Source organism: Podarcis pityusensis (genome assembly GCF_964106645.2).
Source record: "Podarcis pityusensis genome assembly, chromosome: 12".
Lineage (NCBI taxonomy): Eukaryota > Metazoa > Chordata > Lepidosauria > Squamata > Lacertidae > Podarcis > Podarcis pityusensis.
This window is the reverse complement of record NC_138037.1, coordinates 56763008-56790039: the sequence shown is the minus strand read 5'-3', so window position 1 is coordinate 56790039 and position 27032 is coordinate 56763008. Positions and strand designations below refer to the sequence as shown.

The window sequence follows — 27032 nt, the reverse complement described above, 5'->3', positions numbered from 1 at the left end:
GATATTACTTCTCCATTAGTCACAGCTTTGAATTTAGCACAAAGCAAGCATGTCTCTGTGTATTCAACTTCCAGCTCAGCTCACACCCAAAGCTCAGGCTATTCTTCTCCTACCTAGCAGCTAGGGGAGTGGGGAGGGCACAGAGCGACTTCTCTGGTTAAGCTAATTGTGGTGCTTAGTCAGCCAAAGCCAAAGGGACTGGTTTGGAAAGCTTGTCATTATAAAGTCTACCCATCCACAGGATCACAGATTTGGAAGGGGTACAGGATATAATCCAAACTGACCCCCCAAATTCATAACAATATTCTGACATCAAAACCCCAGCAGAGGTCCCATAACCTGCAACAAGTCAGGAGCAAAACAAGGGACACATGGAGTTTATATGTTGTATTTTTCTATGTGTGGGGTTTTATGGGGAAGGGGATTGCAAACAGTGACTTCAGAAAAGCACAGGCTGATATTTACCTTAACAGTGGACCTTTAAAAAACCAAAAGTAGTTATTAAAAATACATTTTGGTATTGGACATTTTTCATACATAATGTGAAAAAAGCCTTTTGTATCAATTCACTGCACAAGTGAAAGCCACAAGCCTCTGGTGCAGACCAGCAGTTTCAAATTGCAGCCCCCCCCCTTTGTTCCAGCAAAGCCACCTGAAGGGCAGTTGTTCAATCCAGAAAGAACCAAGAGATTGATTATTATATATTGAAAATAAAAGATAAAAACAGCCAGGTAACTTCTAAGAAGGACGAGTTGTTGGACTGAACCTGTTTGCTGGCTGTGGGCCTGGCACACTACTGGGGGGGGGATGTGCGCTTTGTGCAGGCTTCGCATCTATGCAGCGAGCTGGCCAGGCCCTCCCTCCGGAGCCGGTGTCACTCATTCGCCGGCGCTGGGCGGGCTGCCCGCCGGCCAACCCCATCATCTCACAGCCCCCGAAGGGAGCGCGGAAGCGGCAAGGAAAAGAGTGCAGCCAGGGGGGCTGCTTCTCCCGCCAGCTCTTCCTGGCCCCTGTTCGGGGCGCCGGCTGGAGAGAGGCGCGCTGCTGCTGCTGCTGCTGCTGCTGCTGCTGCTGGAAAGCAGCTCCGGGGAAGGCGGCTCCGGCTCGCCCCTGGATGAAGAGCAGCCGGGCGCCGCGCAGGTGCGCAGCGTGGGGCGGCCCCCCGGCGCCCCCTTTCCGAGCCCTCCCTCTCCTCGCCCCGCTCTCCCGATGACGCCGAGGGGCCGGAGGGGCCGCCGCTCGCTCCCCCCGGAGCTGCTGGTCTACTGCCTGGTCTTCGGCTTCTCCTTCCCCCTGATGGTCCTGGTGCTGCTGCTCTGAGGAGGATGCAGCTGGAGCCCCCCGGACCCCTCGGCGGCGGCGGCGGCAGGCGGGAAACGCTCGGCTTGGCCGCCCCGGGGCTGCGTGGCGGCGGCGGCGGCGGCAAAGGCGGCCTGATCGCTCTCGCGGGTGGGGAGAGGGGCGAGATGAGCAGGCGGGCTCTGGGGCTGCCCTCCGGCCTTCTCCGCCCGGCCCGTTCCTGAAGGACTGATCCGGAGGGGGAGCTTGCGGCCCTCGCCCTCCTTCGACGGGACTCGCAGCCCGGGGAGGAGGCGGCGGCGGGGGCGGGGGCGCCCCTGCCCTGAGACCCCCGGGCCCGGCCGAGCCCCCGCCTCTGCCCCTCTGGCGCCTCCCCCCTCGGGGCCGCGCGCGGGTGCGGCGGGGCGGGCGCGTCCCCGCGATGGGCGAGGGCATGTCCAAGAGGCTGAAGGTGCAGCTGGGCGGCGAGGCGGAGATGGAGGAGCGGGCCTTCGCCAACCCTTTCCCGGACTTCCAGCCCCACGGCGCCGCCGCCTCCTCCTCGGCCAGCGGAGCCCCGCCGTCGCCCAGCGGCTCCGAGGAGGGGAAGCGCGCCCGCCCGCCCTCGCCCGGCGGAGACGGAGACCCCCCGCTCTTCGAGGCCGACGGCAAGGTGAGAGCGGGGGGGGGCTGGGGCGGAGCTGGGGCGCGACACCCCCGGCTGCCAGGGGGCGCGGGGGGGGGCAGCGTCGTCTTCCCGGAAGGCTGCGCGAGGGAAACGGCCACGTGTAAATACAGAGAAGGGTCCAGAGTGAGAGCAAAAGAATTGCCGCCTAACCTATTATTATTATTATTATTATTATTATTATTATTATTATTATTTGTGCCCGCCCCCAACTCCTCGCCTCGCCTTCCCGCTTCCCTTTCCCCTCCCCCCCCCCGCCCGGCTCCCCGGGGCCTCGGAGCCTTTTTCCCTCGCGGAAGTTGCGACGAGTCGGCCGGAGGGAAGTGGCGGAGCTGTCGGGGTCGCTGCGCTCCGTCCTGAGGAGTTTCACGCGAGGCTGCCGAGTTGGTGGGTCTTTCGTGCCCCTTTGGCGGCCGCCTCGCGAAGAAGCAGCAGGCCGGCTTAGTCCGGACTTGGGGGGCTGCGCCCGCCGCCTCTGCTGGGCCTCCGCCGGCCTCGTGGAAAGCAGCGGCCTCACGCAGAAAACTAGCCCAACTGGGTGCTTGGGGGTGTTATTGATTTGCTCTGCTTCGTTCTTGTTTGTATTTTGTGGTTTTTATTCCGTGTTTGTATACTGTGAATAGCACTGAGATCTTTGATTTAATACATAGAAAATAATAAATTTGTATGGAGGAGCAGCCTATCAAGTGAGGCTCTTGCCCACAGCCTGAATTGTCTCCACCCTGTCACAGGCTTGTTAAATTTGAGACTCGAAGGAAGAATATGGTGACATGTAGAATTGGGAAAGGTTGCAACAATATGGTAATAAGGCGATAGTATTCATTCTGTAGTATTTCAGGAGCTGGGTGCAAATATAACTGCTCCCTCGCTGTGTGATTCCCTACACATGTCTGCTCAGAAGCAATTCCTGCTGGGTTGACAAAGTTAGGCAGCGAGGCTGTTCCCCCACAGTGCTGTGTTTTAGGTTGTGTTTCAACACATGGTGTGATGGTGATAGGTAGCATATATGCACCCAATGTGTGTTACGTGTTGGGTTTTTCTACTATGATTACCAGTGCTAAGAGACTGAGATAGAAAATCTATTCACCACATGGCTCCTGGAACCTGGGTTGCAGGTGCTAAAACAGAATGGCTAATTGCCATGGGGGGGGGCCCAATGCAACAGCACTTTCTACTCATTTTTTCGAAACTCATGAACTAATACACAATTCATATCAGTGACACATTGTTAATATCACATTTTTAATAGCAATTCTTAATTGGACACCACAAACCTCAACCTCAGCAATAGTGGGCAACCATAAGTATTTATAAATACTGGTATATATCACTGAAACTATGATCACACAATATTGATATTACATACACACATGCAGTGATGCTGTTGCATCTGGAACATGAGACTCTTAAACCTCAGGGTTGTGGGTTTGAGCCCCACGTTGGGCAAAAGATTCCTGCATTGCAGGGCGTTTGACTAGGTGACCCTCAGGGTCCTTCCAACTCTACAATTCTATGATTCTAAGAGGGAGCATTCCTCAATAGAAAGGAAAATGTACAAGATAGCACACACTCTCATTTCACAGAAATCACTTAGAAGTTAACAGCATGGCTTGTCCACTGTTCCTTGTCTCCCGTCTTCCGCTCCTCCTCATTTCCAGTCTTCCTCCAGCTGCCGTTCACTCTCAGGATGGCACAGGCTGCACAGAAGCTGGTGATGCTGTCACCACCAAAGGGCCCAAGCTCATTTTTGCTGCTACCACTTACTCAAAGCTTCACCTGGCCACATTTTGGTACTATGCTAAAGTTGAATTGGTTCCCCCAACTCCTGCTGAAATTTCTAAGGCTATGGATGGCATGAAAGGATTGCTGACGACCTGGCAGTCTGGCCGCTAACCATCAAGGAAGCTGTAAGGAACAGCTTGGTGGCTACTGAAGTGGTAATGTGGTTTTACATCTGCAAAATCATAGGCAAACGTGGCCTGGTTGGCTGTAGTGTTTAAAAGTCTTTTTAGCCCTAATTCAGTGTCTTAATACCAAGATGAAATTGTGGTGGTCTCTACAAATATCGTTCAATTTGAGGCAAAATCAGATGATGGTGATGTGAACGGCAACAAGGGTTGCTAAATTACTATTCAAATAAACGCTATACAAAGAAAAAAAGTTACCAGCACATTTTGCCCCATAACTTCCTTTCTAGGAAGGCTGAGATGGACTTCTTTTTTTAAAAAGAAAGCTCAGTCTGGAGCACCTCCCCAGGGTCACTGGCAAAAGCTTTAGCGACCATGGGCAGAGCCAGGATTTTTGTTAAGCGGGAGGGGGAGCTTTTTTTAAGGAAATCAAAGTTGTTCAGCTTTTCTTGGGAAATCATAGGTAAAAATACCTGTCCCTTGAATAGGACATTGGGGGGGAGGTTTCTGCTGAGGGGGAAAGCTTCAGATAATTGAGTACTTTCGATACCCCCCCCCCCAGCTACACCCATGCAAGCAACCCCTGGAGCATGGGGTTGTAGCCAAATAGTTATGAAAGTGACCTCAGGTGGTGTAAGTTGCTCAAAGCCAGCTAAATTTTTCAATGGTGCTATATTCTTTTCCCCAAACAATAGCTAAAAGTGCCGCATGGCGGTGCTGTAGAACAGAGGCTCCCAAACTTACCATATTTGGCCTACCAAATAAAAAAGTACTCTGTGTCCCCCTGGAAATAAGACACCTTGAAACTTGAAATTACAACATTTTTTATTAAAATCAACAATGGTAACATTTGCATTACACACAGAAAATTAAGATAAAGAAGGATATTAGAATAAAAATTAAGAATAACATTAAAAATAATCATAATGAGATCATAATGAGCAGGATGAACCTTTAACTTTATGCTTTGTGTAAGCATCATTGCATGTTTCATTGGTGAAGTGCTCCTTAGTGGGTGCAGCACACACATTTTAAAAACCTGCTGTTCTGTGCAAGTCTGGTATATATCAGAATTTTTTTAAAAAAAAAATACTGGTCTCACGCACAGGTAAACAAATACCTGCGCAGATCACTGCAGTGAACCTCTGGGTTCTTGAAGTAGTAATAGAATTGGAAGGGACAGCAACACACTGCAAATACATCCCATCAAGCACTGCCCACGTTGTGGTTGGGAAACACTTGAGAGAGAGAGGCAGTTTGTCTGAAAGTGCTTGTGTGTGCAAAAAAGTGTACAAATTAAATTCTGTGCTGTGTATGTGCCCATTTATACGCTGGTGTGTACAGGGCCTTAGTCCTTCTCATTTATAGTAAGGAAGAATGTTTTAGAAGAAAAACTCTTGCCAACTGTTTCTAGTTCTGGAAGGCAGAACTCTGGGCTTGCAGAACCTGTAACCTGCCAGCCCAAACACAGCCCTCTGGCCACACCAGCCACCAAGGCCTCTAAACCTCCAGATTATGGCTGCCACCTTGGGATTTTTAAACAGACCGCAGTACCTGCTTGGACTCCCTGGTTGGATGACAAATTCTGCAGGTCTTAATCTGAAACTAACTTTGGGGTGGCAGAAGAAAAGAAAAGAAAACTAAATACTTGAATAACAACTAACCCCCCTAACAGCTTCTCGGGTGTAGGTGGGGAAGCTGTTGGGGCCCTGGCCTCTTGGCAGGACCCACCACTGTGCTGACACCTTTCCTGAGCCATTTAAATTGTCTCTTGCATGCGGTGTTACTATAGTGGAGCAAGGAAACAGTGCAGCTGCTGCCACCTGTCACTGCACCAGTTGAGGCAACTGGGACTCAGTGGAGGTCACTTGGGAAAAGGCTCCCTTGAAACTTGCAGCCACCCTTGCCTAGGTTCTTGAAGTTACTGTTCAAGGTCAGTGCTTGGAGTGGTTTTGGAAGGGATATGACAAGCATTTTCGCCCACAGGGAGGTGTGCAGGTTTTTGTTGAAGGAGATATCAATGCTCCATTTTGAATGCTACTGGTGAGCTTAAGAGACACAAAGAACACAATGCATTTGTCACAGTGCCATACATTTTGGCTCAGCTGTGAGGCCATTGCCTATGACAGCCTTTCTCAACCTTGGGTCCCCAGATGTTGTTGGCTTGGCACTCAGTCTGTCATTGCCTTACTCCAGCTGCCCATAGTTGGATAAGCAAGCCAGTCATCCAATGGCTGGATGAGAAATGCTGCTCTTCCCTGTATCTGAAGCCATTGCTTGACTTAATCACATCACTAGAGCAGCACAGGATCATAATGTTTTGACAGCCTCAAATTGAGTCACAATGTTATGATAGGTGACTGAAGAGCATAATCAAGAGCTGCCTTCAAACCCTGATGATTCCGCCCCCCCCCCAAAAAAAACCCCAAACAAGCAACAGAATGGACTTCGCAGACTTAGGTCTAATTAATTAATGAACCCTAACTAATTGTTTGTATGTGTCATGTTTGTGGGTTGCATTGCACACTCCATGTAATTAAGGTTTATTCTAGACTTTGATTCCCTGGAGCCAACTGAAGCCTAATGATATTTAATGGCAAGCATTGCCAGTTAGTGGGAATAGTTAATGAGGGCATCTTCAGATGATTTAGTGATGTTTGGCTGCTTTGTGGCCACTTGAGACTTGCTTGTAGTTCACATTTACGGGAAACGTATTTAGAGTTACCTTTTTGATAAATCACGTGGTGTGGTTTAAATGGCATCATACTTTAGGCATAACAGATTATAAACTTTCACAACAGGAACTCTTCACTGTCTTGTGGAACATCTTTATGCCATTGATTGGCAGATCAGATCAATAATTTTGTGTATTGTTTCCAGCAGTATTTATTTATGTATTGTGTCTGTGTACAGTACTATCCTTGCGCTATGAAGTTCAGGCGGTGTTATTTAGGGTTACCCCATCCTGTCCATACAAGCCAGTGGGGTAGATTGAACTGAGAAACGGTAACTGGCTGAAAAGCATCCGTGGTGCTTCATGGCTATGCATGGATTCCTCTTGCAACAGTGACACACTGACTCTCCACTCTGGTGTCATCAGGACTATCTGTTGATGGTCAAAATGGATGAATCCTGCAACTCATTGGTGATGGCCCCAATAATATCCCTGCAGAACTGCATCTAGAGCCACTTCCTTGCAGTTTCTGGAAACAGTTGAAGATAAATTTGTTCTGATAGGCATTCCCAGCTGGAGAAACGGGTCTTTCCCAAAAATGTCCACTTGTTGGGGTTTTATCCTTGTCGTGTGTGTGTGTGTGTGTGTGTGTGTGTTTGTATGTGTGTGTTTTGATTATCTTAAGTGTAAATTTAGAAGGTGAATAATAAATCAGTTGTGCTTGTGATGATGACAATAATTCTATTGGTTGCGGAACACATGCCTCTTGAACCTGGGCTTTTAAAACTGATGCATTCATTTTTGGTGTCCTCTCAGTAATGCGTTATATGGAATTACTGTTTTTTGGGTTATGGGTGGGGTTGTTGTTTGTTGATTTGCTTGTTTTTATGTGCTGTAACAACAAGTTAGGTGTAGCTCATAGAATAGTCCATTTTCTGATAATGGGCTTCTTGATCAGGGAAGCTCTTCCAAAATGGAACATAGTTTGTTCTTTGTCTCTTGAGTCCATAGATGACTTAACAAATATATAGCAGTAGTCTGGCTAGTAAAACTTCTCATGGCTAGAACATCTGTGGGCCCATATTCATAACTGAGACAACTGTACAGTGTGAATTAACCTGGTTAATTGTGTTTTGTTAAAAAGAAGGCTTTTAATTTTCTGCATCATTCCATACCTAACTTCCTTATTAGACATCTTGCCAACGTCCACCCTAATGACATAATTATGCAAGTGAAGTTATGATTAGTTCTGTATGAATGAAAATGGGTTCTTTGTGAGCTTCCCCAGTCTTGTGATGGAATTTCATTTCAGTCACTCTTTACTCTTCTTGCTGATTGAATGATCTTCTATTAAAACCTGATATATAACCAAATGAAGCTAGTATTTGGTGAAATTTTAGAACTTGACTCCACACAAACCAGAATATTTCTGCTTGATTTTAATTAATCTGCAGCTGACCCAACTCACTTGCCTACATCAGTAGCATTTTACAGGCACCTGGCTTACATTTAGGGAGAGCAATGGTTAACAGCTTTGGGACAGCATGGCCTATGATTGTGTGGAGGCAACTGTGCCTTCCCCTGTCTTCCCAACTGCAGCCCTGTTACCTCCTCATTTTGCAGGAGAGAGGTAAACAATTGGTTCAGGGGACCTGCACTCTCTCTTCACCTCCCCATAACCAAAGTAGACCCAGCACTAGGATGGGTGGAAAGGCTGATGGGATTTAAATTATTAAATTGCCCTTCCACAATCAAATCATTTCATGGGTGGGGAGTAGGGGCAGATCTGAGGTGGGAGATGGGGGTGGTGGTGGCCACACCCATGCGTGGCCTGTAACTACCAGAGGGTTGGCCAGGGCAAATGAGGCTCTCAGGCCAAAAATGGTTGGCCCCACTGCTCTAGAGAAGTGAATGGAGTTAGTCCTTTCCCAATGGAAGAAGGGAAATAGGCACCAGTCAGGATAGCTCTTAAAGAGGAAACACGTGCATACCTACATGCACACTATGCTCAGCATCTAGGAAGAGTTGTATTTTCCTGTAGGTGAGCAAAATAGCTTGAGGTGGCCCTGTTTATGCACAAACGTGTGTTGAACAGCCTTAATTAGCTGTTTAGGAGTTTTGTTGGTTTTTAAATGATCTTTCCCCCCCATCCCTACAGATCTGCCCTTATTTCAGTAAAAGGATCACAACTAAAATTAAGGATCTGCTGCAGCAAATGGAAGAAGGGCTGAAGACTGCAGATCCTCATGACTGCTCTGCGTATACTGGCTGGACAGGTGAGGTACCCAAACTTCTTGACAAAGTTCATGGAATTACTTTTGGAGTTGAATTGTTAAGATCCTTGCAGATACAACAGCTTACTTTGTGATCTAGTGCTGGGTTCTAGGTTCAGGCTTCGTTTCCATTGATATTCCATTGATAAGTATATTCACATCATTTTAGTCTGCTTTTCCATGAAACCACATTCAGAATGTTTGACAGCATTATAGGGCTGGCATGTACTCCCACTGTCAACCCAGTTGCTCTCTGGAGGTAGAAAGTGAAGACCATCTTGCTACAGGTTTCTTCCTGCTTACTTTCCCACTTAGAGCCATTCACAATTGGCCAGGAAAGCTCTTCCTTGGTCACCTAAGAAAACTATTAATCCTGTTTTCCAAATTCTTAAAATAAAAAAACGCACCACCACCAATTACTACTGTTTTGAGCACAGCCTGGCCTGCTTTTTTGAAGTGTGTGGTCTGGTCTGGTGCCACTTGTAGTTTTCAATTTACCCAACACTTTCTACCATTATTTGTATGCTTATGGGGGTGGTTTGAAAAGGTTAACTGGTGGATTGACCCATTTGGATGAAATGATTGGTGGATTGAGCCTTTTAATTAGGCAGTGTGTATGTCACTATTTTGTAATCTAAAGAACAGAATGCTATATTGGGCATAGAATTCAATCTCCTATTAATTCTTGCTTTCGTATTTTTATTTTTTGAAAATGCAAGTTTGTAGTCCATAAGGCAGCAACAATTTTTTTTTATTTATTGAATGTGTTAGTCGCTTTATCTTGCCCAGAGCAACCCAATGTGACTTACAGCCAACCATACAAACAGGCAAAAAAATCACATATAGATACATTAAAACCAAGAGGAGAAAGAAATATGTTAAACAAACATGCTGCCCACTTGTAAAAGGACACACAAAGCTAAAGACCAAAGACCTGGTTATAGAGGAAAGTTTTTGCCTGCCAGGTAAACCCTCTCTGGGTAGAGTATGTGGCTACTAAAATCTCAGGAGCCAGATGGTGGTTGAGTAAGATGTACAGTGGTCCAGGATTTTTGTGCTCTGCATAGCTCATTATTCCTCCCCATGATGTACAAACTGGAATAAATAACTCAGAATTGTAAAAATAGCCATCATGAAATATGTAAAGTAGATGATGCAGATTTGCTTAATTTGTATAGTTATTCAGGTTGCAGAACACAGCTTTTTGGGGGGTGGGTCAGTGAATTTGTACTGCCTGTGTGCAAAATTTGTTAATTTGCACTAAGTGTACATAGATGTGGATACTTCTTCATTCCAATTCTGTGCTTATGGCATATTGCAATCAAGGTGGACTTCAACTGATACATGCATTATCCTATTCTATAATAGATGTTTGCACCGCATGCTCCCCAGGTTCCTTCCAGCTTTGTTGCTAAGAAGAATTAAATATGAAAGAGGATTATTGGCCCACATTCAGTTCTGGAAATGGGAGTTCAGTATTTTTCCTCTTTTCTTCTTAATGGCTCTTGGAAGGATTCAGAATGTTCTGGGCAGATGGTTCTGTAGGAGGAGAAATAACAAAAAGGTGACATTTGTGATTGGTTTGTTTTAAAAACCTAAAAATGGGGGCAGCTGTGTGGCGCTAAAGGTTGTTTTTTTTTTAATGCCGCCTCTCACTTGCTGTTTCTTTAGAAGCAGAACAGAATTCTGACACTGGGATTGACAGAATTAATTGCTAATTCACACTAGGGCAATTAAAACAAATCAACCTTCCACTTAAAATAGCAATACAGATGGATGAGTAATATCAGTTCCATGGAGAATGGCTTGGGCTTTATTCAGGAATGCTCAAATATGACAGAAAAATAAGTTTTAGAACTGTTTTTGTGTTTGTTAAATATAAAAACAGCTGTATATGTTTTATTTTTTCCACACATTTCTTTCCTGCCTTTCCTTGAAGAAGTTCATAGTGACATATATGCTTATCCAATGTATAGTCACAACCATCTTATAAGATTGTATAAGATAAGAGGGAGACTACGCTAGTGAGCTTCATAGCAGAATGAGGATTTGAACCCGTTCCTCTGGTCAAGATCCAACACTCAGGCTCATATCACGCAACCCTCTAATTTAATCCTAAGAAAAAAGTTTTCATTTTCCCCCAACAGAGACAATGTAATTCAGCAAGATTCAGTATTCACCTCTGCTGCATTTCTTCTATTATACAAGATGCAAAACAATTATTATTGAAGTACAGTGGTACCTTGGTTCCCAAACTTAATCCATCCCGGAAGTCCATTCCAAAACCAAAGCATTCCAAAACCGAGGTGCGCTTTCCCATAAAAAGTAATGCAAAATGGATTAATCCGTTCCAGACTTTTAAAAACAAGCCCTAAAACAGGAATTTAACAGGAATTTTACTAACGAGACCATTGATCCATAAAATGAAATCAATAAACAATGTACTTCAGTCATACAATCAATCAGTAGCTGAACTGGGTTCCACACAGTTACAAAAAAAGAGTCACAAAAACGCAAAATAAATAGCAAAAACAGACAGACCTCAGCGTAACACTCAAAACAGAAGTGTGGCACTCAAAATGGAGTACATTCGGCTTCCAAAAAATGTTCGCAAACCAGAACACTTACTAGCAGGTTTGCAGTTGTTTGAGTACCAAGGTGTTTGAGAAGCAGGGTACCACTGTAATCTTCAAAGGGTGAGAAAGAGGGATGGACATTGAGATTGTTATATAAATCATTCAAAGTTCACAATGTCATACAATATATTTTGCCTATTAGACTCTGTCTTACCAGGCTGGGGGCGAAAGATGTGGGCAGGGGCAGAAATCCCTCACTGTATCTGTGTCTGGCCCCCTGAACTTTTTCTCCCTCACTGGCTCTCCTTCACATACAAAGTGTTTTTGCCTGGCTGGAATCTGTCTTGCTTGAGCTCTGATAATGCCTCTTGCTTGTCTAGACTCTAGATGGAGGATGGAGGGGCAGGGCTTATTTCTAGAAGCTAGCCTACTGTATAATTGTAAAATTTACATTGTTGCTCTACCCACTTTTGCCTCTGGCTCCACCAACTACTGGCAAATGGCTCTTGGAAGGTAGACTGGAAGGAAAAATGACTCTCTGACTAAAAAAGGGAATGATGTATCTCAACCAAGGAAGAGGAGAGGCAAGGAGGGGAGACGAAGAGCTAAATCAAAGCCCTTGTTCCTTCTGCTCCACCTGCTATATTCCAGAATCTGGGGTTGATGGTCAGCCAACCATCGGGGGTGTGTGTGTTGAAATGCCAGGTCTGGCCAGAAAAAAATATTTTCCATGATTTGATTGTAGATGAGGGAGGCAACTTTGCGTGTAAAACTGAGACCTGAGCAGATGAGCGCAGTGGTCTGTGCTAACCCAGCTGTGTCTGCCCAGGTGCAGCACCAATTCAGGTCAGAGGAGCAGGTGGTGGTTGGTTGCCATCCATCTCCCTTGCCAGGAGACCAGTCTGCACTGTCTGGGTTTGAGGGGTTGTCGGCCTTTGTAGTTGGGATTGACAGAATTGTGATTTGATCAAGTGTATTAGTTGAACACTCTGAACTATTTGATTCTCTAATATATTGTACTGATGGTTTTCATGTAGTATTTTAACAATTGTGACTCTTGCTGATATCACTCTGTGATTAGGGGCAGAATACAAAACGTAGAAATAAATAAATGGTCAGACCTGGTTGGCACCCTCCCTCCTGACACCCACCTCATTTAAGTTACTTATCTGAATTCAGTGGCACTTGCATCTCACTGCTCAGGATGATCCCATGTGTCTTTAATGGGAGTTATGCAGTATTATTTCATCCCATAATTAAGGTTTGTTTAGTGGCCAGCATAAGTCGGATCAGGTTAGTCTTTCCCTGGTGAATCAAGACCACAAGTAGCAGGCTGTGCTCAAGGTGGGCTGTAGAAGCATCATTTTCTATTTCTCTGGGCTTTGATTTAAGAAGAGAAGGGTGGGAAGAGAAAAGAAAAGGCAAAAAAGGAGAGTGAGACCCATCTTGTACTTGGTGGCTAAGTGAGTCCTGGTTTCAAAAAGGTATAAAAAGTCCTGTCATCATTTATTTATTTTTAAAGGACTATTGTGACTCTATGGGTCAGCAAAGGAGAGGGAATAAGTCCATTTAATTTTTCTTCTTTCTGGTGATTCCAGGGATAGCCCTTTTGTACCTTCAGCTGTACCGTGTGACGCAAGAACAAAGTCATCTACAGCGATCCCTGGATTATGTGAAGAGGATCCTACGCAATCTGAATGGAAGAAGGGTTACTTTCCTCTGTGGTGATGCTGGACCCCTGGCAGTGGGAGCAGTGGTGTACCACAAGCTGAAGAATGACACTGAATCCAAGGAATGTGTGACCAAGTGAGTACCTGCGATGGGCTGGGGACAAACGCTTAGAGATAGGCTAAGCATTCTTCAATGGGTCAGTAACAGCAGAGCAAAACCCCTCCTTGGGAGACCAGACGAAGGAGCTGGAGAGGATTAAGTTGGGTTTTCTTATGGATATCTCAGCCTCCAAAGAAAGACTCTTAATGTGCTGCTGCCAGTTAGCCGCCCTAGCAATATAGTAAAATCAGAGAATTAACATAGTAGCTATCAAACCAGCATAAAAGCATTCCAGGTGTTAAAAGTTTAAAAGCCAAAGGAAATAAAAGGTATTTGCCTGGTGCTGAAATAATGAATCAGTCTATTCATTCTATGATACTTTTCCTCATCAAGTGTTATTATTATTAGTAGCAGTAGTAGTAAAAGGTAAAGGGACTGCTGACCATTAGGTCCAGTCATAGCCGACTCTGGGGTTGCGGCGCTTATCTCGCTTTATTTACAGCTTCTGGGTCATGTGGCCAGCATGACTAAGCCGCTTCTGGCAAACCAGATCAGCGCACGGAAACGCCATTTACCTTCCCGCCGGAGCAGTACCTATTTATCTACTTGCACTTTGACGTGCTTTCGAACTGTTGGTTGGGAGGAGCTGGGACCAAGCAACAGGAGCTCACCCCATCACGGGGATTCGAACCTTCTGATCGGCAAGTCCTAGGCTCTGTGGTTTAACCCACAGTGCCACCCGCATCCCGCCTTAGCTATAGTAGAAGTCTCTGAAATCAGGAATTGGTGTGAAAATGAGGAATCAGCCAATAGTGTTTATCCCTATCCCTGATACATCTACAGTTGCAATTGAAATTATTCCACCCCCATTGCAAATCGGGTTTATTATCAAAATTTACGGACTTTTAGCTGTTTGCAATGAGCAAATCAAACAAAAACAATTGAAATAGCTCGGTAAAATGAATGCTTCAAGTCATTTCCCCAAATTCAGCTGTGAAATGCAAGTTATACTGGTTTCTCCAGTCTCACTATTGTTCAACCCCTTCATGGCAAGCATCTTTTTGCACTTTCAGTTGCAGCTGTATAGGAGAGAGAAGGTTCACTTTTGTTCGCAGAAGGCAAAGCACCTGCAAAGTAGCAAGTTGCCATGCTAGGGTTATATGTAGGGACTCAGTCAGTTCCCTGCAGCTAGGAGAACTTACTACTGGGCAAGCAGGTGGAGGATCTTTACAAAAAGAAGATGCCATCTCCACCCCACCCACCCCCCACCCCCCATAGCATGAGAAAGGATCCGTCTTGCTTATTTTGGTTTGGTTTCCTCTGATACTTCCATCCCTAGAAAGAATAACATTTGATCCAGAGGCTTCTGGGATACTTCTCTGCCTTTCTCCTCCCGTTTTGGACAAGGCTCTAGTGACCTTTGGCAGGTTATAATCACACAAGTGGTTTCTTTTAGCATTCTTTGCCCTGGCCCTACCTGTTCGCTTTTCCCCAGCATCCCTTGCTATACCCAGAGCTCTTGGGGGCTCTGCCCTGCCTACAGCCATTGCACTGCAGTTTATATTTAGAAGTTGCATCACTCTCCTCCTAATCCACAGTCTCTGAAAGATTAATCTCCGTCAGGGCTTTTTGATATGACTGTTTGCATTTTAAATGGAACTTTCTTTCCCTGCTGAGAATAAAAGGCAGGGCGCTGCTTTTTTCACATTTTGTTTCAACCAGGCTGCTTTGTGGAGTGGGAAGCAGAGTATAAAAATGAGATTAAGGCTAAGATTCTCGTTTGCTTAATTGAAAATAAATGTCATTGGAAACAGTTGGGCTTACTTCCTGGGAAGTGGCTGCCATCCAGAAAGCTGTTGGGGGGGGGCAGATCTCTCTCTCCTTTTTCTGAGCAGCTCCCTTCCCCCTTCTAGGTTGGTGTATCTTAAGCCACTTTTGAAATGGAAGTGATTTGGAGCAGTTTACACTGTGCCTAAGGGATAGGTGCTGCTAATTTGAAAGACAGATAGATGGCTTCATTTCTACATATTCCTAACTTGATTTACTCTTACCTTGATGACTGAAGGCTGAAATTTGCTTAACAGCATGGGGGTGGGCGGAGTTCATTAATTCCATTTGACGGCCTGGAAATAACTTGTTTCCAGTGCTCAGCGTTAGCTCAGGTAGACAATCTAGGTGCCACATGAGGCCTGAAAACTAGGTTATGGGTGCAATAACAGAATGCCTAGGCGCTGCTGTTTTTTGTATTACAAGATTACAAAGCTGAAAATGAATGAACTCCAGCTAAAACCTTATCTTCATTTTTCATATGGTCTCGTCCTCATCAATATTCTTTTGTGGGCCCCTTCTTCAGTCTTCAGAGAATGGCTGGAAGTGGGGAGGCAGAAAAAGGTTCTCCTTTCTTTCCACGCTGCAAACAAGCTCTGGATTCTCCCTACACCCCCTATATAACTTTCTAGCACAACAACTAACACATATTACAGGCCTACACAAGTGATGGAAGAGACACACACTTTGAGTGTACAGTTCGCACTTAAACATCTTACTTCAGTGCCATCATGTGGGGCAAGATAGCGCCAAGGTAAGACGTGCTTATCAGAGCTCTGCATATTCCCTTTCACTTACATGACGGGGGTTTGCTTTCCTGGCTCCCCCCACCCCTTTTGTTCTTTTTTAAATTCCTTTTATTGCCCAGTCTCAAATCTTCCATTCTTGGGTAAAGTGATTGAGCGGGTGGAGGTTGCGGTCCATTTAGATCCCTTCCAGTCAAGATTCAGTCCTCACCATGGGACTGAAACTGCCTTGGTCGTGCTGGTTGATGATCTCTGGTGGGCTAGGGACAAAGGTGAGAGCTGTTTCCTAGTTCTGCTGGGTCTCTCAGCGGCCTTTGATACCATTGACCATAACATCCTTCTGGACCGTCTAGAGGGAGCTGGGGGCACTGTTATACAGTGGTTCCACTCCTTCCTTCTGGGCCATGTCCAGAAAGTGGTGTTCAGGCCCCTGGGCTCTCACTTATGGGGTGCCACTGGGTTCTGGCCTCTCCTCCGTTAAAACACTTTCTATAATGTTTGTAGTACTGGTTTCCACCATGGCATCCCTCCCCCCAACAGCCTTAAAAGCTATGATGAAGGTAGAATTTCACAGATTGGCTGGTTAGAGGACAAGGCAGGCTGTAAGGATATGGTTGTGCTCTCTGACTGATTTGTGTGAAGCATTTGAGAAGGCAAAAAGTAGGAAATATGCCACTTCCCCGGGGGGGGGGGGGGGCCTGTTCACAGAGTTGTCTCAGGATAAGCAGCAGGAATCGCACATGAGTATGTTTAACTCACGTTAAATCATCTTACCACTTCAGATGTTTCTTGAGCTTCACAGTGGGTTAAAAGTGATGGGGTCTTTATCTGCTATAGGGTATCGACTGCTGGGTGGGGGCTTGCCTCCGGGGGTGGGGAGCGCTGAGTGGGGGCGGGGCTTGCAGCCCTCACTGCCCTCACCGCCAATGGATAGGAGAGCACTTGCACCCTGAGTGCGGATGGGGATTGGAGGAGAGCACTCGTGCTGAGTGGGGGCGGGGCCTAGGTGCAAGACATCATGCCCATACATCTAAAACTGGTTGCAATTGGACCATGGCAAGTTGCAAAACTTGCCTAGTCCTTAGGGAGTTTCAAATGCTGCTACTGCTGTATACAAAGAATGAGAGGATAATAGTCGGGAGCAGGTTGGAAGCATGTGTGATGTTGAGTGGCTAGAGGTTGATACGCCTCATTGAATCTTACGCAGCTGATTTTTTATTTCACCAGTCCAGATAAGACTGGACAAAAAAATCTGTTTCAAATATTGGAGAGACACTACTGAACTAGATGAACCAATGACTTCTTGTGTTCTGGTGGAATTATTTTGGCCTCTTTCTCAAATTATTTGACCTAGAAAAGCCTAAATTACCTCAGCTTTAGTTAGCTTTGCAAGCTCACAGTGGTTTTTGCCAGCTCACCTGGCTACATCAACCTGCTGTGTTAGTTGCAAAAAAGGAGAGCAGACTCTTTTCTGTGTACAGAAAGCTTACTTGCCTGATCACCTGGAGGCAGTTCCTATTCACTGTGGCAACCTATTTACAGGTTTCCCATACTTGGGAACCCTTCAGTTTTCCCTCCAATTCTTTCTCATTCCAGACTTTTGCAGCTCCAGAGAATGGTCCTTGCCACAGATTCTGACCTTCCAGATGAGCTGCTTTATGGAAGAGCTGGTTACTTGTATGCCTTGCTTTATCTGAATACTGAAATTGGACCTGAGGCTGTGCCACAGTCTGCTATCAAGGAGGTAAGAGAGAAGCGCTGTTTTCCAGGCATTGGTTGTGTACAGAGTTGGTTGTTTGGTGCCTTTTGTAATGGTTCCCACCTTTTGCCTGCACTTAGCTATCTCCATACACATCCCATTTGTTGTTTCAATCTTGCAGAACTGTCTCCTGCCTTCTTTGGGGCTTTCCACATAATGCTTTTCTAAAAGCCTACATTTTCTTCTTAGTGCTATACAGGCAGTGCTCGATTTGCATGGAGGTTACATTCTGGACCCACGTGCGTATCAGCAGGGTCCGCATAAGGCCACCCCATTCCGCACCTTTTTGTGACATTTTTGGGTCACTTCTGGGTTTGGCACAATGTGCATGGTTGCAGTCACAAACATATCGGACACACCTGAAACGGTTGCTGTCTGTACTTGTGCCTGTACTTATCCATGACTAGTGGTCCTATATCCACGCTTAATGGAATGCAGAAGCCCTCTTGAAAGATAACTGAGTGCCCCTGCATTTCAGTTGCACAGCAGAGAAGGCATGCTTGGTCTCTAATGAAGTAATAGTATTTAAGCAGTAGAAAAAACACACCTCTGACACTTTTGCAAGCAGCTCCCACTAATGCAGTTGCTCCATGCTGGGGTCCCTTTCACTAGCAATAAAGCATTGCTCTTTGAAATGTAGAAACAGAAATTCTACCTGGAGGAAGTCTTGAATACCCTTTGCAACCTATGCATTTATTGCAGGTTTGGGTGACTTTTGGACCTCCAGTGGCCAGGGAGGATGGGAGTTGTAGTTTAGGAATATTTGGAGGACCAAAGGTTCTCCACACCTGATTTCTTTCATTTTTCTGGCTGGAACAAGAAGTTCAGAGTAGTCTCTGAAAAGGTTATTGCAAGACCAACTCCCACTGGTCACATAAAGAAATTTGTGAAATTTTTAGGCTTGCATAACTACACTGTTACGGCTTTGGCTACAGAGTGTACCGGCCAGATGTGAGATGTTCTCTCAGAATAATGGAATGCCTGTTATTCTATCTGTCTGCATCAGGTGGTGGATTCCATCATTGAATCAGGTAAAAACTTTTCCAGAGAGGAACGAAAGACAGAACGGTGCCCATTATTGTATCAGTGGCACAGAAAACAATATGTTGGTGCAGCCCATGGCATGTCTGGGATCTACTATATGCTTATGCAGGTAATGATAGGAGCCAGCTTGGAAAAGGGGGGTGGGGGTTGGGTGGGTGGGGAGAGAAGGAGACTCTCCTGAGGGCAACAGTGAGAGAAGGGAACTTGTCTTAAGAAGATAAGAAGCGGCTGCTGGATCAGGCCAGTGGCCCATCTAGTCCTGGATCCTGTTCTCACAGTGGCCAACAGGCATCAATTTACACTTATTTACATTGTTGATGTTGAATTGCACTTGCCATTTTATTGCCCATTCACTCTGGTTGGAGAGCTTGTTTTCACAATCTCTTCTTGTTTGAATGACCCTGAACAATTTAGCATCATCGGCAAACTTCACTGCTCACCCCTAATTCTCAATTGTTTTTGAACAAGTTAAATAGCAGAGGTCTCAGTGTTGATCTTTTTTAAATAAAAAATAAAATAAGGTGTTGTTAAAGTTTTTTCATAATACAATAAGATAAAAGAAACTAAATAAAAACAAAAACAGAGAAAACACCAAAGGAAAACAAAAAAAGGAGAAGAAAAATAAATAGAATTTCCTTTTTTTTTGTCAGTTTCATAAAAGAAATTAATAAAAATATTCACTTTAGAATATTTTCATGCAACTGATCTACTCTCTGTTAGGCGATATTTCCCCAGTCTTCCTGACCCAGATGTCTCATATTAATCTATTTTCCTTTTTACACAAAAGTCCAAAAGGCATTCTCTAACTATTGTCAGCAATAGTTTTTCTCTAATCAACATATCAACTTTCTCTCCGATAACTTCAACAACCATTTCCCATTGTGAGATGTACAAGTTCCCTGTCAGTGGGAAAGCTCACGTATCTCTTGGTATGGGACATGCACAAATGGGCACTTCAGAAGACTTAGTGGCAGGGTAAAAAGAGGATGCCTGAGTGAGTGTTACTCTCTATTGGCAACTCCTTGTAACATGTGATGCCAACTTCTAAATATATAACAGCCACAGTTGTCTCCCACCTTCACTGCATCCAGTTAAACAAGGGTAAAATTATTTTCCAGATACATCAATGTGAATGCACATCAGCATGGATTTGTAGTAATATGAAAAAAATTCCTGCTTTTTATTTTGAAAAAAATACTGTGTGTTTGTTGTATATTTTAGCCAGTGTGCAATGTGGATCAAGAGACTTTGAGAGAACTGGTGAAACCAAGCATTGACTATGTGCGCCATAAAAAATTTCGATCTGGGAATTATCCATCATCTTTAAGTAATGAAACTGACAGGCTGGTGCATTGGTGCCATGGTTCCCCAGGAGTCATCCATATGCTCATGCAAGCATATAAGGTATGTCCTTGTTTAGCTCACTCATGAGGCATGGAAGAATGCATACAGTGGTACCTTGGTTCTCAAACTTAATCCGTTCCGGAAGTCCATTCCAAAACCAAATTCTTCCAAAGCCAAGGTGCGCTTTCCTATGGAAAGTAATCCAAAACAGTGGTACCTCAGGTTACATACACTTCAGGTAAAGACTCCACTAACTCAGAAATAGTACCTCGGGTTAAGAACTTTGCTTCAGGATGAGAACAGAAATCACGCGGTGGTGACATGGCAGCAGCGGGAGGCCCCATTAACTAAAGTGGTGCTTCATGTTAAGAACAGTTTCAGATTAAGAACGTACCTCCGGAACGAATTAAGTACGTAACCAGAGGTACCACTGTAATCCGTTCCAGACTTTTAAAAACAACCCCTAAAACAGCAATTTAACATGAATTTTACTATCTAATAAGACCATTGATCCATAAAATGAAAGCAATAATCAATGTACTGTACTATAAAATAAATAAGACCGTATCGTAGATGATAAAAAATAATTTATTTATTTTTCTTACCTGCACTGATTATAGTCATTGTTTGGATGGGGGGCTTTTATCAATTTCCACAATCACACAATCATTCAGTATCTGAACTGGGTTCCACACAGTCACAAAAACAAATTAACTGAAAAAGCTTAAAAAACGCAAAATAAATCGCAAATACAAAAGCGCCAAACTTAATCCTTTCTGGAAGTCTGACTTCCGAAAAGTTCGAAAACCAAGGCACAGCTTCTGATTGGTGCAGGCGCCCTGGAAACAATAGCTGACAGCCACATCAGATGTTTGGATTCCGAAAAACATCTGAAAACCGGAATGCTTACTTCTGGGGTTTCGGCGTTTGCGAACCAAGGTACTACTGTACTTCAAAATTGAAAGTTAGGTTTCCAACGGGAACCCATAGTATGGGTTGCATGTTGTCTACACTGCTTCTTAAGACAGAATTTCTGTACTGCGTGCATTAAGAAAATTGTTAGTTCTGTAAGTCCAAGGGGATTTCTAAGGAGAAAAAATATTAATAGCAACACAAGGTACTTTCCTGATGCCATATGGCAAACTGCTTTTGAAGTTGTGGAAGTTTCAAAATTACCGTATTTTTCTGTCTATAAGATGTATAAGGACACCCCCTCCCATTTTTAGCTACTCAATTTTAAGAAAATGAACGGAGATGGCCCAAAGTTGTTGAGCTTCTCCCCCCATGCAACTGTGGGTAGGAAACACTCCCTATATCATTTCCCACACACAGCGGCATCGGGGGAAGTTGCGCAACCAGCGGGCAGGTGGGCATGCCATTCTCCCCCCGCCATGCCACTATCCGTGTACTGGATGACCTCAGTTTTTTGACATGATTTTTGAATCAAAAAACCTCGTCTAATACATGGAAAAATACGGTAGTATGTGGTGTGTCACCTGTTCAGATTTAAAAGTATGTGTTGCTTGACCCTAAGCAGCTCTTAGGATCCTTTTGCTTGCCCAGGAGCCCAGAAACAACATGGCAGGCACCAGCCCTTTTATTAAAAATAGTCAGTTCCCAACAGCCTGCTGAAACAAAAAGGTCTTTATTTGCTGACTGAAGGACAAGGAGGGAGCCAGTCCATCTTCTCTAGGGAGGGAGGTTCAAAGTTTGGGAGCAGCCACCAAGAAGGCCGTCATTAAAAATAGTGAGTATTTTTAGTTCATTGCTGTGGCTAAACTTGTGTTCACATTTCTGCAGGTTTTCAAAGAGGATAAATATTTGAAGGACGCAATAGAATGTAGTGATGTCATTTGGCAGAGAGGATTGTTGAGGAAAGGCTATGGCATCTGCCACGGGACAGCTGGCAATGGCTACTCCTTCTTATCCCTCTATCATCTCACTCAGGATAAAAAGTACCTCTATCGAGCTTGCAAGGTACTCCTTAATTTTATTTTCTGATGCACATACTGGGTGATACTCAACGCTAGTTATACTTAGAAAAAACCCATTGATTTCACTGGACCTGCTCCAGAGTATGACTTAGTTCAGGAGCATCCGATTTAGGGTTCCAGCCGTGCTTTTTCCCAGTTACTTTGGCATTTTATGCCCACTGAACGAGTTTGCTTCTCAGTGACCTATGATTGTTGATGGGGGGTTTTATTTTCTAAGGACGTTCTGCATTTCTGAAAATTCTCACACACACACACACCCCGGTTTGCTGATACCTCCCTTTTGTGCATGGATGCTGCCATTCTGGCAACATAAGTATGCAGGCTTGAGTTTGCTGTTACGGGAGAGTTATGAGATAGGGTAGTGAAGCTGACTTCCAGGGTTGAGGCGGCCTCTGCCCAGATGAGCTGGCATTCATGGACAGAGCCCATCCCTGGACCAAGACCTAGTGGCTGTTAAGTGGAGGAGCCATCAGTGAGGTGGGTTTTGTTGGAGCAGTGACAGCACTTCTGTAGAAAACCGTGAAAATGTTGTTGCTACCAATGTGACACAGCCTCTTGAACAAAGATGGTGAATACATTAGTTGCTAGGGGATTTGTTTACCATCTTTATCCAAAGCACCATGGTGCATCTGCAGCAGCACAACCAGACACCTTCGCCTGCCCCAGCTGCAACAAAACATTTCTCTTCTGTATCAGTTTGACTCCACACACACACACCCCAGTGCACTCCTCCATTATCTCCCAAGACAAGAAGGAACAAGAAGCTGCTTCAACATTAAGCACAGTCATTTATTTACAAGACAAGCTACTTCTTTTCAAGGTGCTATCAGTCTTTGTTGAACTGGTTCTGAACAGGTATTTCTCTCTCTCTTGAGAGTTTCACGTAGGAAAGGGCTGCTGGTGGGATTCATTCCGTGCTCAGGGCTGCTGAGTGCACTATGCTCCCGTCTAATGTAAGCACATGACTTACATTGCTACTTAGTAGATACTATCTCTTCATTTCACTGTGTCCAATGAGAGAGAGAGAGGTCAGTTCTTTGTAAACCTTAATCACTGCAGATTGGATTTTGGATAATCTGCACTTGCAATTTCCTGAAATTTCATCAGAAACTTTATTAGGGCTGAAGTTAGATTTCTTAATCAGCTGACTTTGAGCTGACTTCTTGCACACCACAGTATTTCATATCTATTAGATATACATCTTTATTTACTTTGGTTTTCAATATTTTAGTCATTATTTCTTCATCCCTATTTGCTGCCTTTCCCCCAGTTTGCAGAGTGGTGTCTGGATTATGGTGCACACGGCTGTCGTATTCCTGACCGACCCTACTCACTGTTTGAAGGCAAGACATTTTTTATTGTTGAATTCTGTATTCAGTAACATGTATATTATAAAATTGTTATATGATTGAATTCAAGGCTACATGGTTTAGTTGGACTGTAAATTCACTTAAGATGATACTGGCCTGGTTCACATGTTTTGCCAAGCCAATCCGTGTCTGAGCGCATGAGCCTGTGGACTCCAGGAAAGAAAATGTTTCTGCCGCTGTGTTAAGTCAGGGTTTGGCTTAGTGTGCCATCTGAACCTGGGCTTGTGCTTTGGCTCTCCCAGACAAGCCATGAACAGTAATCCATAGGGCAAACCCTGCAGGGAGCACATACATGAGCTGAACCACAAAGTTCAGACCACATGCTACACCCAGCTGTGGTTTAGCTCAGTGTAGCAGCAGAACTGGGAAGAGCAAAGTGTTTGAAATCTCTTCTTCTGGAGTCCACATGCTCACATGTCCATGTGTGAACCAGGTCCGGGTCTGCAGTCCTCAACATGCTTACATGGGAGTAAAGCCCAGTGAACACTGTGGGACTTACTCATGAGTAGATATGTATAGGGCTGCACAACAAGCCTGCTTAATGAAATGTGCATGGTTCCTGCTTAATATTCACGGCCACCTTTTGAGTTCTACAGCCCTGTTCACTTTTCCTGTTGAAATACGTTGCCAGAGCAACTGAATTACTATTGCTGGAAGATCTGATTTGTTCTATGCTGTAATCTGTTTGAGGGTCGAATTTGGCAGATAGGATTATAGATCTCAGCAATGTATAGTCTCTGGGTGTTTAACTTTCTCATAGACATCTTACCATGGAAACTCAAAAATAGACCATTGATGCTCAGCACTGAAGGTTGTTTTCAGAAATGACTCATTTGCCATCTGTTGTTAACGCATGGAACTGCAGAATTATTCAAGAGGATCCAAAGTTGTGCTGACATTATCACTGCATTTCACACATAAGAAACCTGCATTTTCATCCATGGAAATATTCTTCATGTCACAAAATTATAATACAGAGTGCTGCATTTCATTAAGATGACCAACTTTTCTTACCCAACAGTCATTTGTGAAAAATGGGGACTTGAGGGGTATGTTCAATGCCCTGTTTTTCATACTTGGCTAAATTAGGATAGTTTGGTTTTACCCTAATGCTACAGGAACACACCAAAGCCAAACGTGCTTTACAAATGCAAATACAGCTTTTCTCTCCAGGATATAAGATGTCTCTTCTGAATCAGTCCTGGTGAAACAGCTTGGCTGTGTGTGATCCTCTGGCTTTCTCCTGCAGCCATCTGAATGTTCCCCTTGCCACCACTAAAAGCCAGTCTCCTCCCCATTTCCTGGAGCTCACGTCCCCTGTGGCAGCCTTCTGAGAGTAGATGCCAGTAGTGCGTCTTGTAGCAGATACCCTGGTAGCTGTGCTCAGAGACCAACCATAAAGCGTGCCAGGTGCAATCCCTTTGGAGGCACTGTGAAAGTAATAAACAGGCAGATCCTGCCTTCCCTTATGGACTGGTAACTTCTGTTTTATGTGTATTTAATATGCAAGGCTGTTCCAGGGGATCCCTTGCAGCTCTCTCATGGCCAAAGGATCCAGGCTTTCTGTCTTTGTGCTTTTTTGAACTTGGGATTTGTCCGCTTCAGGTATGGCAGGAGCTATCCACTTCCTCTCCGACATAATTGACCCCCAGAACTCCCGCTTCCCAGCATTTGAACTCGGCCCTCAAAGGAAAGAAAGCAAAGAGGAGCAGAACAGCTAAATGGAAACTGGAGATAATGCCCAAAGCAACATGACTGCTTAGTGCCTCAAGTGAAACTGAACCAACGTTGGGAGTCTGGAGGAAAAACTCTTTCTCGCCTGTTCTCCAAAGAACCACGCTTGTCGTTACTGCATGAGCGAGAGAATTCCACATTTCAGTGTTTCATTCTAAGAGATGCCTTGAGCTGTGGCAGTGATCAGGCTTAAGTTCATTGGGACTCTTGCTTTTTCAGTTTTCACAGTTGTCCTTCCAGGTCTTTCTGGGTGTGTTTGCATGTTCCTTGGTGTTGTCCGTAACTGTAAAGTTTTTTCCGTTCATTGTGAAGCTGAAAACTGGTCAGTGACATCTTGTCCTGCTTATTTTTCTGTGCATGGCTGTAATGACAGCACACACCTCTCCACCGCTGAAACAGGACCTCACATTTGGAACACTCTCTCTGCCTATTAGCTACCATGAATGAATGAGGGAGGCAAGCCCAGCCAAACGCACAGCTTGGCTGACCCTTTTCTGGACTCACAACTTCAAAGTCATTGAACATTCCTTCCACCCCACCCCAAGACATCAAGAGCATGGTCCAGTCAGAGTTAAGAACCTTTTTTTTTAAAAAAATCTCCTATTGATTTTCTTGAAGAGGTTAACCGTATGATTAAAATTCTGCCGTTGAAATCAGTTACCCGACATCTGGCCAAATTATTCCCCAAATCTATCTCCCCCTGCCCACCATGGGGACTTTTTAAGGCTTTCAATATACCTAAAGTGAATCACGAATGTTGCACTGGTTTCCATGGGAAAAAATTAAACAATTACTACACTCTCCTGTCGAGATGCGTGGGGCTGGATTGTGCCTCCAAGAGCGAAGCTCACTTCAAATTAAATAGGTGAGCATTACATCTTCTGTGCCTCCCACCCTTGAAATAAGTCTACAATGCACATTTTCAAAAGTACTTCTATGAGATTTTCAGATTTGAAAACTCTCTTAAGTGCTTTCTGAAACAAGATCCTTTCAATGTAGGGAGGGGGCCATAGACGTGACCTAAGTAGCCCACATAATTCCACCAATTTTGTAGAGGAACATCATCCCTTCAGTTCTTGTGCATCATGGAAAGTTTTCTGACAAAACTAGGCAGAGCCACACAAAAGCAGTATTGGGTTCAGCCCCACAGTTTAGGGAAGGACTCTGCGAAATGAAATGGCTTACTACTGCTGTTGAAGTTTCTGAGAAGGGGCCAAGGTATCCAGTTCTAATTAATAGTAAGACTGTCAATCTCCCTGCTAGGTGACATAGACAGTCCCATTTTTGTTGCTTCACCCTCTGAAAGGTTGCTTTGTTGTTGTTCCTCTGTCTGAAGAGCTACATAGTGAGTGTGTCACTCAGGCCCTGAGTCACAACTTTGTTTTGTTTACATTTTGCTCTTCCACATCTTCTAAAAGAAATTTTTGACAATTTGCATTGCTGGGTGTACTTTTTATATGAGAGAAATTTGGCTTCTTGAATAGCTTCCAGTCACCGTTGCTGAGAAGTGAACCCCACTTCCTAGATAGGATGTTTAAAGGTTGTTGTATCAAATTGTTCTGAGTTTTGTTTCACTGCTTTATTCTAACAGAAAAAGGACAGCCTCTCAACATAAATGAGAGTGTTTTGGAAGAAGGGGTCGTGGATTAGGGGGAAAGTCAGTTATCACAATGTTTTGCTGTTAAAGTTGTTTTCAAAAAAAATAAATTTAGCAAAATACAGATGTGTTCTGAACAATTTTTTCTTACGTACCTGCCTATGTGCTCTGACAACAGACAGCATTAGTTGAAACTACATGTTACAGATGACATAGGTCTACTACTAGTGCCACCAAAACTGGCAGCACTGCGCAAGCTCCCCTCCATCCACTGGGATTTCTTACAGTGTTATGTGGCATCATCACACTGAGTTTATCACCACTTTCATGGCTGACAAAGACATGGAAACTTCCAACATGATGCTACTGTAGTGCAACGTATGATATTTACCGTATTTTTCGCTCCATAAGACGCACTTTTTTCCACTTAAAATCTAAGGGGAAATGTCTGTGC

At 44.5% G+C, this 27032-nt stretch overlaps 1 protein-coding gene across 1 annotated transcript; it reads left to right on the top strand.

Moving 5' to 3' along the window:
* Nucleotides 1-1685: 1685 nt before the first annotated feature.
* Nucleotides 1686-25566, top strand: LANCL2 (LanC like glutathione S-transferase 2). The gene is made up of 9 exons (XM_080975932.1): nucleotides 1686-1951; nucleotides 8703-8820; nucleotides 12992-13199; nucleotides 17333-17480; nucleotides 18502-18648; nucleotides 19761-19943; nucleotides 21684-21860; nucleotides 23148-23220; nucleotides 24853-25566. The coding sequence occupies exons 1-9, from the start codon at nucleotides 1721-1723 to the stop codon at nucleotides 24966-24968; spliced, it is 1401 nt and encodes a 466-aa protein (XP_080832058.1). The 5' UTR covers nucleotides 1686-1720; the 3' UTR covers nucleotides 24969-25566.
* Nucleotides 25567-27032: the final 1466 nt, after the last annotated feature.